At 39.2% G+C, this 18,289-nt stretch overlaps 1 protein-coding gene across 5 annotated transcripts in view; it reads left to right on the top strand.

Annotated features, from left to right (window-relative positions):
* The window catches only part of CLYBL (citramalyl-CoA lyase), a 330,208-nt gene that overhangs the window by 274,174 nt on the left and 37,745 nt on the right, over positions 1-18,289 (top strand). For all 5 annotated transcript variants that reach the window (XR_008318450.1, XM_053304757.1, XM_053304755.1 and 2 more), the window contains exon 3: positions 14,948-15,136. Coding sequence is in view for 4 of the 5 variants with exons in the window: in XM_053304757.1 (XP_053160732.1) it covers positions 14,948-15,136 (189 nt within the window). In the remaining variant the exon portion in view is untranslated. The remainder of the gene's footprint in view (positions 1-14,947; positions 15,137-18,289) is intronic.

The raw sequence follows: 18,289 nt of genomic DNA, 5'->3' as shown, positions 1-18,289 counted from the left end.
AATTTGAGTTCTTTGAGGATTCTTGGATGAATGCCATCCGACCCTGGTGATTTGTTAGTTTTTAGTTTTTCCAGACAGTTTAGAACATCATCTCTTGTCACTTCTATTTGACTCAGTTCTTTAGCCTCCATCCCCAAAAAGCCTGGTTCAGGAACAGGTATATGCTCAGTATCCTCTGCCGTGAAGACAGATGCAAAGAACTCATTTAGCTTCTCTGCAACCTCCATATCCTCCTTAATAATCCCTTTCATTCCCTCATTGTCTAATGGTCCAGCCATCTCCCATCTCTACTTCTGATATCTTTAAAGAAGTTTTTGTTATTCCCCTTGATACTTTTAGCTAAATGTTCCTCAAACTCTTTTTTTGCCTCCCTTATTGTCACCTTGCATTTCTTTTGCCAGAATTTTTGTTCCTTTCTGTTCTCCTCATTTGGACAGGCCTTCCAATTTTCGAAGGAAGTCTTCTTCCCTTTTATGGCTTCCATGATGGTACCTGTTAGCCATACTGGCATCCTCCTGGACTTAGCGGTACCTTTCCCCCTTTTGGGTATACAACCTAACTGGGCTTCTAGTATTGTGGTTTTGAGTAAACTCCATGTGTTGTGGAGTGAAGTAATTCTCCTGATTCACCATCTTGGCTCGGAGGCTTCTGGCATTAGCATATAAGCACTTATACGCTGAATCTCTTCCCTGGTGTGTGCTATCTTTCTTTTGACTCTTTGACCAGCTGGCACAGCCTTCTGTCTGCTCTTTATGTGGTTCTGCTCTGTCCCCTTCTGTTTTATCTGAATTTATTGCACCCTCGCACTTTAAAAGGATGGTGTTTGCCGAACCGGATACTGCCCAGCTCCCATCGGCAATTTCCCAGGTGTCATTTTAAAAGCTGCTCTGCAACCTTTTTGATTTTAAGCTCCAGCAGTCTGGTTCCATCTTGGTTCAAGTGCAGCCCGTCCCTTTTGTACAGGCCTTGCTTGCCCCAAAATGTATCCAAGTGCCTAACAAATCTAAACCCCTCCTCACAGCACCAACATCTCATCCACGCATTGAAACCCCTCAGCTCTGCCTGTCTCACTGTACCTGCGCGTGGAACAGGTAGAATTTCTGAGAATACTACGTTGGGGGTCCTGGACTTCAAAATGCTACCTATCAGCCTAAATTGGCTTCCAGGACCTCCCAACTACATTTCCCCACATCGTTGGTGCTGATGTGCAACCTTTGCACCAGGCAATGATTGAGTCACCCACTACAGGGAGGCCCTCACTCCCCGGAGGAGTATCCCTTGTGCAAGAGGATATGGGCTCATCTTCCACTGAAGAGGTCCCTTCTAAAGGAGCATTTCCCTCTTCTTCAGACCGATGTTCTCCTTGCCCAAGACCTTCATTCTCCCTGACAGCAGAGGAGCTGTCAGCCCTGGAGTGGGATGCCTCTACCATGTCCCTGAAGGTCTCCTCCGCATGCCTCTCTGTCTCTCTGGGCTTCTCCAGATCCTCCACCTTGGTCTCAAGGGAACGAATTTGTTCTCTGAGAGCCAAGAACTCCTTGCACCGAGCACACACCCATAACCTGAGCACACACCCACACACATCTGTCCATGGGGCAAATAGTCATACATGTGGCACTCTGTGCAATACACTGGGAAGTGCCCCCTCCCATGCTGACTTTCTTTCATACTGGTTTTGTTGGCTGTTTACAGTATTTAGAGATTGTTTATTAGAAGGATAGATCTCAGCTGTAATGGTCAGCTATTTAACTGTCCAAACAGCCTTTCTCAAGAATATGAGGGAGGGATTTATACTTACCTTCTCTTCTCCACCAGGCTCCTTGTGATCACAGGGACTTGTTCCAGTCTCCTCCTCACATTTCCCACTAAACTCCAGCAAAACTCCAACGTCCTGTTTGCTATGCTCTGTTCGCTATGCTCTCGGGCTCGCTGCACAGCATGCAAGCCATTATGTTTGTCTTCACCTTTTGGAAGCCATAGGGCTGATGATCAGGATTCCTCAAGAGCTTCAGTACCTCATGAGCTTCAGTACAAGAGCTTCAGGCTAGAGCTTCAGTACCCCTCATTGCTTCTTACACCTCTCCATTATGAAGCAGGTTATGAGCAGGTTATGATAAATAAAGAACTTCACACAATGCATAAGTTATAGAAGTTTCCCCAGCTCAGGGTGCATACAGCTATAACTTAAACTGCTTGAAATTTGTTACAAAGCTTCCATTGGAATGGATGACAATGACTGCAGAAGAACGTTTTGAAACTGAAAAGGAAGATTCATTCTTGCTTGAACAAAGAGAAGATCTAGCTTTCATTAAAGCTGGTGGGTTAAGTGTAAGCTAGCCAAGAGACAGCTAACAGAATTTAAATTTCCTAAATAAGGCCAAGAAGAAATGCCAAATAAGCAACAGAGGAAGGACATTCCTACTTAAATGCGCACCTTACATATTAAATAGTAAATGGTAACACCGATTCAGAAACTAGGAAGTAGCTATTCTAGCCATTGCAGTGCATGATGATAGCGAGAGAGAGAGAGAGAGAGAGAGAGAGAGAGAGAGAGAGAGAGTGAAACAATGAACATCACTAATTTAAGAATATTAGATATCCTGATGTCCTAGGAGGAAAAGACATAAAACATTTGACAACACTTGACTCTCTCTTTTTTTAAGCAAATTCTTGTTTACCGTAGGCAAGCATATGCCCTCATAAGCCCACTTACGTGCACAATAAAGGTTTCTTACAATGTGTATTTCCTACCATATTATTCTGAATTGGCGATGTGTCCACTCTAATTCAGCAAGGGAGGCTGATTAAACAGCCTTCTTGGGTAACTGATGCACAACTGAATGTGCATCTAGATGCCTATCTCCTTCCATATCACAATGCTCATCTTTTGCCTATTTAGTTAGGCTCAGATAAGCCTTTGGGCCGAATGGGGATATACATCCACATCCATAACCAACAGTTGTTATACCTAGTGGCCTGCAGCTAAAGCTAGATCACAGCCATTGTCTTTTGCTGCTGGTGACTAGTGTCTATTAATTTTGGTAATTATTTTTACTACTTATCTTGCGGCAAAGCTGCACTAGTGTATAGTACAAAGAAATGATATGGGCCCTGTCCAGAGGGCCTATAGTGAGAAATAAAGCTTAGAATGGAAGGAGACATATGTACTTGATAAAGCAGCAGTAAGGATAAAATAAGGGAAGGTTAACTGGTAGCTGCATTTCAGCATCCTTGGGGAATGGAAGAAGTAATTACAGGACCAATAAGAAGATAACACTTCTCCTCTTGCGTTTGACACAGTAGATTGATGTCTCACTTAAAATTATTCCAACAATAACCTGCTGTTGGAGAGGAAGTCATCTTCTTCTTGCTAGTATTATTCCCATACGTCTTCAGACTGCAAAGGCAGAAAACTTTTATATGTTCCGAAACCCTTAGAATCTCGTACCAAAAAATAAAAAGTGGGCACATTTAAATAATGTCAACATTTTTATAAAGTGTTCTTTTAAATATTTTCATTTCTGTTGCTTACATATGATGTGCCATTATAATGGCACTTGGAAAATTGTTCTGAAGTGCCTGCCTGTCTTGCTAGCATAACCAAATGTTTTGTGTTGTGCCATTCTTAAGCACTTCTGTGACAGTGCATCAAGTATTTGAATCGGGCTCTGCAGTGGGATTAAAATAAATATAATGGGGCTGTTCACACAAGCAGTCCTACTCGGGTAGGGCTGCTTGTGTGCAGTGCTGGGATCGGACCCAATCCCAGCACTGCCCCACCAGGTAGCCCGAGTTTTCCCCCTGGGCTTTTACTGAGTTAGAAGGGCGCAAGTCCCCAGTTGTGTGGCTGTTCAGGCTGCCTGAAGGCAGAGCAGCTACAGAGCTGGGTGGCTAGAGTGCCTGGCAGCAGGGAAATCCCCCAATGCATTGCACTCCTCACACAGTGTGTTGTGGGATTTATGGAGACCAGGCTGTGTTCCCCGGCCTCCAGATGGCCGTGCTGCTCCTGGCAGCATGACTCATGTGGGCGCTCAGGCTGTGCAGCCCAAGGAAGTGAAAAGATTGTCTGGCGGGGCGGGGGGGAGGTAAAAGCAATCCTGTCTTCCCTACCCTGTCATGTTAACAACTTTAATGTATGAGAATAGATGCTTGGCTTACTGTGTCTCCCTAACAAAAGTTATAAGTTAATATTGGAAATCTGTGTATTGCTATTATTCCATCTCTGTGATTTGAGCTTTACAAAGTATGATAGAATAGGTCCCTGCTGCAAGGGGCTTACAATTTATATAGACAACAGAAGAACGAGAGGGAAATGGATATGCAACGATTTCATTTACATGAAATTAATGTAGGGGGACTATTGTGCTAAAAGCTTTATAGAAAAGGTGAGTTTGAGCAGTTCTTGACTAACGTAAGAGATGTAGAATCAATGGAGCCATTCCAGGCATAAGAGGCAGTAAAAGAGAAAAAACGGCATCATTTGAGGTCGGATGTGACCTTTGCATGGCTGATGGTCTGGAGCTGGATAAGCTAAAGTCACAGACAGGGATATGAGAATTGAGTGATAAGGGAAGCAAGGGCATGGGGCATTTTGAAGGTAATGGCAAGAAGCTTTTGTATGATTTGGACATGGATAGGAACGGAAGCCAGTATAGAAAGGTAAGCAGAGGCATAACAAAAGAATATCACAGAAGAGCAAAGTTGCAGATGTCTCAAAGAGGATATTAAAGTAGGAAGTGACTTTTAGATCCTGAGCACACTTCTTCATCGTGGATAATTAGTCAAATATCTAATAGGTGGTACTTCCACAGTGAGAATGGTTATATAGATGTTATCCTTGATAAAGAGCTGTGCTTGAACAAATATAGCACAAATAAAACAAATAAAGCACACTTTTTGTTTCAATAAAACCTTTGAGAGTTCCTACAGCTTCTGTAATGTTATTGATGTCATCACAATATCGGTGGCATCAACCAGCAGTTCATTCAAACTGGTCAGCAATACTATTTGACCTTCAGATCTCACTTATGTCGATATGTTAAAACAGTAAGAAACTTCAGTATAATCAATAAAGAGAAGATCCTGCCTTTTTATGTAGTGGGTGAAAAAAAGAGGTGTAGGGCTGATCCCAGGCCTCAGCTGCTGGCCATAACTCATGGTAAGGTAGATCTTGCTACTAGTTTACAGACTGTAAACAAGTGACTGAGGTGTCTCGGTGACTGAGAGTCTCAGTCAGGAAATGCCCATTAATTCATAAAAACTGAGGAAAGGAAGGAGGACATGTGTAGGCTAGGCCACGTAGTGGTCTCCAGTAAGAATTATGGCCTGGTGTAATTAATGGCTGTGTGGCCGCATGTATTTCTGGGGATTGCTACAAGGCCTAAATCACCCATCTCTTTCTTTATATTTCTGTCTCTTGCCTTCAATCCTTTTGTTTCTTGCTCAGTAACACTGGCCTAGTGGTGGTACGATCTATTCATCTTCCTGCACAGCTTCCTATACTTGTACTTCCCATACACCAACCATACTAATATTTCAGGTATGAACAGCCTACACTGGGACAGAAGCACAGGTGCTGAGTGCATTGAAAAGTTTGTTGAAAAGGCAACAAAAAAACTTCTAGATTACAAACTCTCACTTTTTAAAGCAATGTTCAAAATACTCTGAGCTTCTACTTACTGCAGTAGTTGGCTTGCGTACAAGATCCATACAGAGGGAAGCAGGCACTACAGACAGAGAAAGTATAGAGAAACAGTACTGTGTTTTTATGAAGGGACATGTCAGGAAGAGATGCCAAAGTGCTAGTGTGAAAGAGCCTTTGCAAGCTTTTGAAAATAAGCTTGCATCTTCCAAAGGGAAACTGAAGAAAGTTATCGTTTCCAATACTTATTGCTTCCAAGATGCATTGATCAGGATGGAACTACACATTACAAAAGAATATAGAAAACAACATGCTGTGTATCATTTCCCCTTCCTCTCTTTAATGTGCATAACTTACCTCATATCATGACATACATTTTATTGTGTGTTTATCTGCACCCTATGCCAGCAGCAACCATGTAAGGAAGGGAGCTTTTTCTCTCTTTCATTCCATTTTTATTTTCAGCACTGGTTCTTGATGTGTGCTTGATTATTATTTTTAAGTAAAAATATTTTTTTAAAGAAAAAATGAAAATAATTCCTCTTGGTGATTTATTTAAGTACAAAATAACTAAGAGAGGAGGTTTTAATAAAACCATGTGGGAAATGGTTTCAATCAGATGCCTATCTTTCTGAATTTGTGACAGTCATCAGTTGACCTGGTGCTGAACAAAACACAGGGCTCACAGTTTTTAAAAAATCCATTAAAAGAAATGAGGAAGTAAATAAAAGGAAGAATGAGGGTTTCATTTTTAAAAATCTGTTTTTCTTTTCACTGGGACAGGGTCTCAAGTTCAGCTTTGGTCTTTTGAATGTGTGTTTAGAATGTGAAGGCAGTAACCACCACAAACTATTACTTCCCTACAAATTTTCAGAATAAATTGATATATGTCTGTGTATTCATTCATTTCCCCCCCTAATGATTTTCTGACCCAATCGCGTTCTCAGTTGGCAATCCAAAACAAAATGACCTGACCATTTAGACACTGGTATTTTGGAGAAGGGGTGCCAGCCTCTTGTGCCTCCCTTGGCACAAACTAATCCTGCCAGAGTAATGACCCTCCTTAGGAAATATGTAGGCTGACTTTGACAAAGGAAACCGAAATCCAGAGTATGGTGGCATTTGTTACAGACAAGACACAAAAGCATCAGCAGTGTCAGGCTGCAAAAACAAACCACTACAGGGGACTAACATTAAATCATAATTGCATGTTTTATCATGTCAGTACTGTCACAAAACAGCTAACTCTGGCTGCGACTACAGTAATTAATTTTCTACTGCCATGTGAAATGTACGGAGTTACCCTTAACTATCATGCAGAAGCTGCAATCTGCTTGACACTGTACTAGATCAGATTTTTAACATTTCATGAATTGAAAGGTACTGTAATTAATCAGTCTTGGGATGGTGCATTGTGGAATAATTTGAGCTTAGTACCCCAATTCAATTAGACTCTAATTTACATTACTTTATTACTTTTAGCACATTTAATGTGTGATGTGCTTTATTATCCTTATTGCATGTATCACTGTAAAAATTGTGATGTAGATAAATATTTTTATCCTTTTTAAAACCTGCACATCTTCTCCATATAGTTCAAACTTCTCATTTTCTTTTAACAGCATTAGAAAGGAGAAGAACTTCCACATTTATATTAGCGCTTGGATTATGTATAGTCACAAAACCTGATACGTTGTTGAGAAAGATGAGCAGCTATAAATAAATACAACTCCAATAAGCCAGGAAGTATTTACAGCTGCATTTTTGTTCTGGTTCGAGCAACTACGACAAGAGAAAAATTGTGCACATTAGATTGGATCTAAAAGCAGAAAATGCTACTCTTCTCCTTTTGTTCTAGTCTAGCAAAGAAAAAGATCAATAGCGACATCTTTATCAAGCCATTCCTATATTAATGTTTTGGTTTTTATTTCCCTTTTAAGTTCTAGGGTCCTCTTTTCATTAAAGAGTGGAGGCTCCTCTTCATTGACATAACTGTTAGTGGTTGTTTTGTTTAAAAAGACGGGGGCTAATTCAGACACATTTTGACATTTTTGTAGTAAAGCTGTTATTTAAGATATTTGTTTAGGTGTATTTATACTTATACTTGGTAGTTTTGACATTTTTGTAGTAAAGCTGTTATTTAAGGTATTTGTTTAGGTGTATTTATACTTATACTTGGCAGCCTAAGGATCTCAGTCCTAGTTGTCACTTTCTGCCACCAGTCTCATATTCTGTCTGTCTTATCCTATCCGACAGTAGAACTGAGACCACTCTAATCCCTAGAAGTTTGGAACTAATGAACTAACTGCTGAGCTGCTGCCACGGAGCTTGGTCCCAAGCTATACTGTACTTCACACTCGATTTATTCTCCAGATGGCGAGTCTCTGCAGCCCCGCTGCGAGGGACCACCTCTTCCACTGGAGTGTAAAAGTGGACGGATGTTGTTTTCTTTGCAGATTTGATAATTCAGAGCTAGCAACTTGTGAAGATGATTAGTTATTAGCTTTAATGGATGCCAGTTGAACCAACTGCACACATATTCTCTTCTTTAATTTCAGTGTCTGCTCGTTGTGGTGATGCTTGATTTATCAGCAGTGCCTATGTGGGTGAAATCACCATCTTTCTCCCATTTGGTAACAGAAATTACAGGGCTCCCATGCTTCTCATCAGTTCAGAATTAGATATTAAAATGAAGGTATTAATATGATGATTGGTATCAGTTTACATAGCTAAGCATCCCTTAGAACAGATTATAAGTAAATATTTTACCACATAAATCTCAAATAGTTCTTTGATCTTGCTTTTTAAATCCATAGTTATTCACTGCTCAGGCTATATGGAATCTGGATGCTACTTTTCATAGGATCGTCCCAATTTGTTTAACTTGCAGTGATCTGACCTGAGGAATGAACCACTTAGATTACTTATCTGTTTAGACAAGATACATGTATAACTCTAAAATATAAACTATTCTGATAAAAGTTCTGGGTTGGCTATATATATGCATAGATATACTGGGGAGAACGTAGACTAATTTAATTCAGATCTGACACTTTTCTTTCTTTCTTTTTTAACATTTTATATCCCGCTCTTCCTCCAAGGAGCCCAGAGTGATTTGTACACTTGTGTATATTATTGTAATAAGAGCTACTGGCATTGGCAGAGAAAGGGGGAAATATTTGCACATTTACATACACAAATTCATTTAAATATAGACAATTTTTACATTACTCATTGCCTAGCATGAAATTTTAGTAATGTGGCAGTGCTTTTCAACCAGTGGTAGAAGTACCACTGGGGACACTTTACAGTACGACAGGTGGTACTTGGTCCCACTGCCCTGCTGAGCGCATGGCACCACTCCCCCTGGCCCAACCCCCTGCAAGTGGAAATGGCTGTGGCTGTGGAACACTAGCAGCAAGGTGTAGCTGTGCAGCAGCCTGGCCTTTCAAAAGAGGCACAGGTAAGGCAAAGGGGTGGGGGGAGGTTACAGAGCAAAGGAGAGATCAGGAGGTAGCAGCAATTGGAGAAGCTTCTCCCTCACTATAGGGGGAACTGTACAGCAAAACTACCCGTTCCTGTACACAGCAGCTGTTTCGGGGATACTTGCAAAAACAGTACTCACAAAAACAGTACTTGCAAAGATAGATAGATAGATAGATAGATAGATAGATAGATAGATAAGCCCTTCATAGAGAAGGTCCAAGGTCATGATGCAGCAACCTTGCTGAAACTAAGCAAGTCTTCTGGTCTGGTCAGCACCTGGATGGGAGATTGCTTGGGAACTACATGTAGTATATTGCCTTGAATTCTATCATGGAAGAAAGGCAGGATATAAATGTAGTCATTAATAAATAATATATGGAAAATAAATAAATAAGGCAGCCTGTCAGCATAAAAGTAGCTAAATAGAAAAAATAGAGTAGAATGGAATGAATTTATTTACATTTGCATCTCATCCTTTCTCCAAATTGCCCAGGCTTGCTTGCATCCTATGAGGTAGATTAGACCAAGTATGACTGGCCCAAGATGTGTGCTTCAGACCATGTACTCATGGGCAAACTTGATGTACTCATGGGCAAACATGGGCATTAGGTATATCTCTAGGGATTTTCCAGGAACTGATTCTAAACACATTTATTTGGAAATAAACCTCTCTGATTTGAGTATCAGTCCAGTCCAGAACTTGGCAAGCATTCAGTTCACATGCACTGCTCACACCTAAGAGCTTCCCATTTGCATAGTCTGCACACTCAAAAATTCCATCCAGTATTACACTGAAGGAGGATGACCTTCTGGAAGGATGATTCCCATATCTTCTGTGGAGCTCCCATCTAGAAGAAAAAGCCACTGAATAACAATATAAATAGGTTTAGGTTTTTTCTCAACAAGGAGTAAGTTTTGCTACACCAGGGGCCAGGAGTGTAACTATAATAGGGCAAGGGGAGACAGTTCTCTGGGGGCCCACTGCCTTGGCCCCCCCCCAGAGGCAAGTCACATGACTGACTCCCCCAGCCATGCACTCGCCCAGACTTCCTTCGGTTGTATTCATGCTCGGAAACTGATGTGAGTGTTAAGACCTGGAGCTACCAGAACAGCATGTCTTTCTCTAGAACCATTAAATGACTTGCATCATCCACAAAACCTTAAAAAAAAAATTTAGGATGATGTTCTATTGTGGCACATAGGTATATAAATATATTTTACTATGCTTTTTGTTACCACTATTCAGCCTCATTTAAGATTTCTTTACTTCATGAGCTGAGCTTCGGGGGGGGGCATTTTAAAATCTTGTCTCTGGGCCCACTTCAACTTTGCTACACCCCTGCCAGGGCTCTCAATGTAGGGTCCCCAGATGCTGCTGGATTACTACTCCCATCATCCCCAGTCACAATGGCCAAAAGCCATGATGAGAGTTGTAGTTCAACAACATCTGAGGACCCAAGGTTGGGAACCTCTGAGCTATGTCATGCAGGTATTCAAAATCTCTCCTCTACTTCCTCTATGCACATATTATGGAGGCAAGCAACTTCATAGGAAGGACGTAAATCTACTCCCTATAGGAGTAGAAAAGAAAAGTTTCTGATAGGTGGTGGTGATAGACAGAAAGTTCCTGATAGGTGGTGAAGACTAGCCTACTCTAAGTAAGATTTCACAAAGAATTAGTTCAGGAACACATACACTTTTAAAAAGAATTCTGCTGCTTCTCTTTTTAGTTGGGAAAAAACTTCAGAGTTTGTTCAACGCTGAAAAATGTAAGAATATGGCTTCAAGTTATTTGGATGTGAATTTTATCAAATTCACTTCATATCATATGTACCACACACTGAATTACCAATTCAGTAATCTCTGAGAAAAGGCAAGGAAACCAGACAAGGTGCAGGACACATATCTTGTTTGCTAAACATGACTGGAGTTTCTGGAATCTTCTTACCTATAGCCTTTTATGATCCTGATATTTCAAACAAACAAACCCCTAATCATGTTATTGGCATACTAGAAGAAAGAGTTGTCTTTGAGAAAACAACAGTGTGATTATTTTTCCTTTGAACATTGTTGTTGCTAAGGGATCTTATTTCTCTTTAAATGAACAGAGCTAACATGTAGTGGTTATGTTCCCCACCCAACAGATGGCAAGAGTATATTATCTCTCACAGTAACACATTTTGCTATTGAAATATGGAGTGGAAGAATAACGTGGTTGCTGGTTGGTTATTTAGAGCTATGTAGCAAAGGATGGACATATTTGAGTTATAAAAATTGCTAACAGCTACTGCCTGAGGCCTCCTCCTTGCTGAGGTGGGAAATCTGTGTCTGGGTTATACTACTGATTACAGGTGAAGGCTCATCTGATGGAAAGCTCCTTCACACAAAAATATTACAGAATCCTGGTAGGGGGCTGCAACATTTTGTTAATTAAACAGATAAAGAAGTTAAACACTTTGGATTGACTTAAACATTGCCTCCAATTAAATATATTGCAAAACATATTTTAACTATTTTAATACAAATACTTACAAAAACTGCAAAAGGCAGGTGTTCCCTCCTGCAGGAGAGAGAAAGGAGAATGCCTCTTCGGGTTTTTTTGTTCACATTTTAAATTGTTCCTTATTTATAGCAGATACACATACCTACAGGAAAGATTGAAACTGGTCACTCCACAACCCACACATGCCCTGTTAATCGTCCCCCTTCCCTTTTACTATTTCATTCCCCTGTCCTCTCTGACCAGCTCTCTGCCCTGCTTTTACTTCCTCACCACCCATGTTCTTATCAAATATCATACAATTGATTTGCATTTAAAAATAAGTATTAGCAAAGGAAGACTGACAAGAAATCTGCTGTCACCTAAAGAAAATTGACCGACCTTAAGCGAGGGAAGTGTGAGAAATTCCAAGAAATATGGGGTGTTTCTGGATCTGTTTGGGACATGAATATCAGTGCAATGAACATGAGTATCAGTGCAATGAACAATGCACAGATTGCCTCTTATGAGATTGAATGGACCCACAGGTTGCACATCATCTAAATAACAAGTATGCTGTTCTCATTTTTAAAAAGAAATATTAATTTTATTCATACAGATGTATGCAATTGTAATCGATTGGCAAAAACCCAGAGAATTAATTTACTTTAGCCTTATTCGGACATTAAATTGTATGAGTTTACAGATGTTTGTACAGTTGTATGTGTTTTTATGTGAAAGACTGTACTTGCATATAATTTAAGAGTGATTGTGGGTACAGGACTCTCAAAAGCATGGTACAGATAGGAAGTGTACTGTTATACCTGTGTTAAACATAACATGTGAATTACTGTACCTGTATACAGATATGTACCTGGATGTACTGTATACTCATATGAGTGTTGAACATAGTGTGTGAATAGGACTTATTTTTCTTTAATTGGGTGACAGCTTTAAATATTTATATGCCAAGGGAAAGACTAGACTAGAACCTTCTTTGTGATATTCTATTTTTCTTTGTTTAGGGATTTGTTGTTGTTGTTGAATGGAAGGGCATTCAGTCCTATGAAACTCCACCAGCAGTCTGCAGTTGTATGACCCAGACACAGGTTTACCACCTCAGAGAGACTTTGATTTGAGTATTTTATATCTAGAAAAGCATCATCTGTCCTTTATGAGTAAGGGAATTTAGAAGACTTTTAACATAACTTGGGGTGGGGGAGTGGAATGTATACATTTTTGTATTTTAAAAATCGGGACTATGCTATCATTTGGTGATTTAATCTGTTAATAGAAGGCAACTCGCCTCTTGCTTGAAGCAGCCTAGCACATTGGAACATTTTGTCTCAGAAGAAGTAGGCATTGCTGTTCTTATGCCAAATAAGATTCCACCATCCATGAAAGCAAGAAGCATTGATCTTCAGTAATGCTGGCTGACATCCAGATTAGCACTGCATGGGTGCAATATTGCTGATTTCCAGACTGAGGGGTGTGCGACTCTCAGGTACATATTTTCATGTCACACCATGGGCTTCTGAAGGAAGGCAAGATTATCAAAAATTGCCATTTCTCTCCACTCTCACAATCAGTGTTCCTCTAAGAGGGATGCCCAGATGTTTTTGACTACAACTCCCAGAATCCCCAGCTGCAATGGCTTTTGCTTGGGGATTATGAGAATTGTAGTCAACAACATCTGCAAATCCCTCTTAGAAAGAACACTGCTCACAATGGTACAGCCTTAGTCTGGAGGTCAGTACTGTTGCAACACCATAGTGCTAGTCTGGATGTCAAACCATTTTGAGGGCCAGAGTAGTTTTTATAAAACACACACACAACACAAGAAAATGACTGGGAACAGAGATAATCAGAGGAAACCAAATTTTAGTTGTTTGTTTCAGCTTATGTCTTCATTAGCAACAAATTGATTTTTAATTTTGTTTCCTATATATATGCATCCTAAACTCTAGTCAATGACACTCCTGTTATCCTGATCAGCCTGTGCACACTAATTTTACCTCTCTGTCCATCTGATAAGCACATATGAAAGCCAGCAATTGGGGATACATGGGTGGTAGTTCCAAGTTGATTATTGTTTTGAGTGTCATTAACTTTCTGCCTCTTTCACATTGGTGAGGGGCCATCACTGTCTTCTGTTGAAACTTATCCTAATTATTGGTCTCATAAATGAGTACATCTTACAGCTGTCTTAAACTGGTCTTAGAGACCTTATCCTGATCAGTCCTGACAACTGTAAGCTACTGTTTCCTCACACTGTCTAAATCAGACCACATTTTGCAACCTCTTCTGCTTCTATGCACAAGGCCAGATTTGAATCTGTCTGGTTTGAATCTAATGGCATGTGTTGTCTAACAGATTGGTTTTGCTCTGCATATTAACTTTGATTTTTTTTTCCTTCTTCTTCTTCGTTTGCCTGTTTCCTTGATAAATATTTTTGGTCAAATCAAATAGGTATCTATCAACCTGCCTACTCCCCCTTAAAACATTCATCAGTCAGAAGCTTTAAAGTTTTATTAGTACTATAAAAACTCTTCACAAATGAAATTGCTTTTGATAAGTGTTCATTTGACAAAGAGGATTGGTTAAGGGCCGTTGCCAAGTTGAAGGAATTTGTGTTTTGAAACTGAAATTGGCAGGAAGTAGAGTCCAAGTGCTTGCTTGCTTTCTGGCTGTCTTTGGCCCAATAAGCTGTTTTACTTCAACAAATCTATTCAGAAAACAAATATTCCGATATGGTCCACAATATTTCAGTGTTTTCATATAATCTGTATCAACTGGAGAAGATGTGTTTGGGTTTTTTATTGTCTCATTGATGCAGGATGTATTGTAAATTCTGAATATAATATTGGAATATTGGGTGTTCTCTTTACTCGGGGGATTTTCAACTTTTTATACACATTTTATGTTATGGGTTAATAAGTATAAAGAAAGAAACATATTAGTAAGTCCATGTATGGACAGGTAAGAAATCGAAATTATACAAATAATACCAACAATAATCTTACTTTCATGCAAATACATTGGATGAATTATATCTTAATTTTATTGTGTCTTTCAGCTTTTCAGCATGGGCACAACTCTGTTACTGACTAATTGTACATATGTTTATCTGGAAAGTGGTAACAGATCTGTGCCTCATTATACCTTAGAAGACTATTGAAAATACTAAGCCCATTGAACTTATAATGTGGTGGCTAGGCACTTATGTTTAAGGCGGTGACTTTTAGATTACCGTGCTGTTCTGTAAAAAAACAAACAAATTATTAAGTTTATAATAAAATGTAGGCTTAGATTTTTACTTGTTTTTGTTTTTCAAAATTTAGGCAGAAGCAAGAATGAAAACTGTGAAAGCACTAGAAGAATTTGAGTTTGGTCAGACTGAAAAGTGTGTGAGGATCAATTCAGTGTCCAGTAGTCTTGCTGAAGAAGATATAAAGGTCATTTTGAAGTCCAGCATTCTCCCTACAAGCCTGATGCTACCAAAAGTTGAAAGTGTAGAAGAAATAAGATGGGTGAGTTAATACAGATTTGTTATTCTCATAGCTTTAGATGAAAGTCTTGGTCTAATTTCAAACGAGCCACTGGAACAAATGAACTAGAACTGTGTCATGAAGCAAAATTGGAATTTAGCTTCAAAACTAACTTTCAGAGCGTAATTGTTCCAAGTATAGACTGGAATTGCATGCAAAACACACACAAAGCCAGGGGTGTGTTCTTCATGCAAAGAGATGAAGCCTGAGTAGCAATTCCTCACAATTTTGTTTGAAGCAGAAGAAAGACACTTTTGGGGAGAAGATATGGGGTTTTTTAGGTTTGTCCGGGGGAAATCACTAAAATGAAGGGGGAATTCCACAAATACTTGCAGGGGGCGGGATCTGCACCTCTGCACAAAGCATTATTTAATTTTACTTACATTTCTCTCATACACTATTATATCACTGAGTCAAAATAAAAATAGTTAAGATCGATCTCGATCTCTCTCACTCAGACACACACACACACACACACACACAGCCCTTACTGACTGTCATGTAAATGTGTAGGGTACATGCCCTGGAAGTTGTAGGAAACTATGGATAGATGAAGGAAACATTTTAGCAACATATGAAAAAATTATAGTGAGGAGAAGACGTAAAGGTCATTCCTTAGGGCAACTAGAAGAACAAACAGGAAGCTTTTAACTAGTGTTTTTAATTAGCTCAGATATTATTTCCTGCCCAGTTCTCTATTTCTTCCTTTTTAATTGCTGACAGGTGTGTTTGTGTTTCATGACTGACTTTTCAGCCAATAAAATCCTGAAATGTAAATGGTTGGCATGTCAAATTACTTAAGAAAACTTTGAAATAGGCCTAATTATACTATAATTGTCTTAATTGTTAAGGAGGGGTATTTTTATTTAGTGATACCATTATTTCTGAAAAATACCACTAAAGTCATCATGCTTCATTATGCTGTTTCATAGTTTGGGGCAACTTTGAATGCACACAGAGGATTCATATAAAGTCTATAATGAGAAAAAAGCAAGATAATCCCCAAACAATAACTCCAAACAATATTGGCTAAACAGAATATTACCAATAAATAACTGAATTAATATTTTTGCACTTTTCTATACAACTGGCCTTCAGTTTTGCCAGCCTCTAAAGATTTATTCCCCTGCCCTGCCCCCAGTTTTTAAAAATAAATTGAACTGGTGTTGATTACCATTCAGTATTGCCATTACTTCCTGGTTGCGCAAAAACAAGGAAGAGTCATGTGGCACTCTAAGGTTTAACAAATGTATTATGGCATGAAATCTGAAAGTCAAGCCCACAAGACTTTTTGTTGATTTTACTACAACAGACTAACACAGCTACGCCTCTGGAATTTGATAGGTATTCATATTTCCATTCCAGCAAAGGCATCAGTCGTTTTACCTTAATATAAGTATCACATATAATATATGAGATATCACATATCTTCTTCACATATAAGAAAACCACAACCCCACCTTTCTCATATCTGATTTTAATCTCTAATGTTTTCTTTTTGGAAAATAGATCAGTATTGGCCTACAATAATCTCTGCATCTGTTTCTCTTAAACCTTTCCATCTGGAGGATGCACCAAGTTGAGGGATGCTGTCTGTTTTGTTTTAAGATGGCTAGTTTAATAGAAAGCTTTTTGCTGTTTATTTTTTCCCTTGATTTTTATTTATGTGAAGCATAGAACCTGGAGACTGATGCACAACTAAAAGATGGGCTTACTTGTTTTCTTTTGTGTGAGAATCTCCTGCTTTCCTTTTGTCCCTAGTATGGGTACTTGTTTGACTGGCATGGCTTATTGGACTATAACAAGCGTAACTCTCGCTCCTTTGTCATGGGACAATTCTCCCACAAATCCTGAACAGTGGGCATTCTTCCCAACACACTATCGGGTGTGCACTGGAATTGAAAGAATTGCTAAGGCCTGCTACTTCATCCCCTCCCTGATCTTTGTTTTTTCTTTTTCTTTCGCCTCCTCCTTTTTTTTCCACCCCCTCTCACTGAAATGAACACTTTACCAGGCCGGAAACATTTAATTGTCTCCTTTGGGGGGGGGGATTAATTGAAACTTCTCTACTAGTTGCCTTTTGTATTTAGTGCTAATAAAAAAAATTTAAACTCAAAACGGAAAGGGGAAACAATATTTGATTAAAAGCTCCCTCCTTTAGCTCCAAAATGAAATGCATTAAAATAAAGCATTAGATAAATAGACCAATGTTGTTTCTGTTTGTAGATGGCTTGGAATACAAAAGGGTTGCTGTTTAAGATTTCATTTCAGGCATTAACCAGTTTATAACAGCTGAATTTTTAAAATTATCAAGTCTAGAAAATGACATGCTGAAATTGTTTTTTTATTATATGTTTTGCTTCAGTCAGGCCTTTGGCTAGATTAAGGTTGCAATCCTATGCACACTTACTAAGAAGTAAGTCCCTAAAGAGTGGGGCCTACTTTAGAGTAGGCATACGTAAGCTTGGGTTGTCTCCCCCCCCCCTTAGTTGTTTTGCATTGTATACTTCATACATTTAAATTGCAGGCTCTCTCTTAATTCCTTATATTCTGTGGCTGACTATTCTGTCTGTAGAATGGTTTGACAGGCCACATCATCATGCTGTTGATAATGGTGATGACGAGGATGATGATATACACACACAAAAGTGAGGGTACACAAAACATTTGGTTGCAGAGAGGCCTGATTTATTTTGGCTTAATGTAAAGTTGCTGCAAATTGGTTGGAAGCTTTTTAAAGATTTCAGTGATTAGATTTTTCTTTCTTTTGGGGAGGGGTGAAGTTAGGGGGAGCTAAAAGGGGAAATAACACCTCTAATCCAGCTTCTGGTAAATAGGCTGCCAGCTTTTAAAATGAGTTTCCTTTCTATTAGTCAGAATATTATGCTAAGCCTTAAGCATTAGTTTTTTATGTTGCCATAGCAGCCTTATTCCTGCAGGGTTGTGACCTGCAATGATTACAGTACAAAGCTTATAGGGTCTTGAAACCCCCTTTGAAGATGAAAAGTCTTTGATGGTTTATATTTATGCAAATCTCTTAGATATGATTTACCCAACTGAGACTGAATGGGGAGATGATTAAAATTCCCCTTTCCTTTGATATCCATTAATGGTTAAATATTCCTTAAATATAAA

The sequence above is a fragment of the Hemicordylus capensis genome, chromosome 3 (assembly GCF_027244095.1).
Source record: "Hemicordylus capensis ecotype Gifberg chromosome 3, rHemCap1.1.pri, whole genome shotgun sequence".
Lineage (NCBI taxonomy): Eukaryota > Metazoa > Chordata > Lepidosauria > Squamata > Cordylidae > Hemicordylus > Hemicordylus capensis.
The sequence above is the reverse complement of the archived record's forward strand: the minus strand, read 5'-3'. Positions and strand labels throughout refer to the sequence as shown.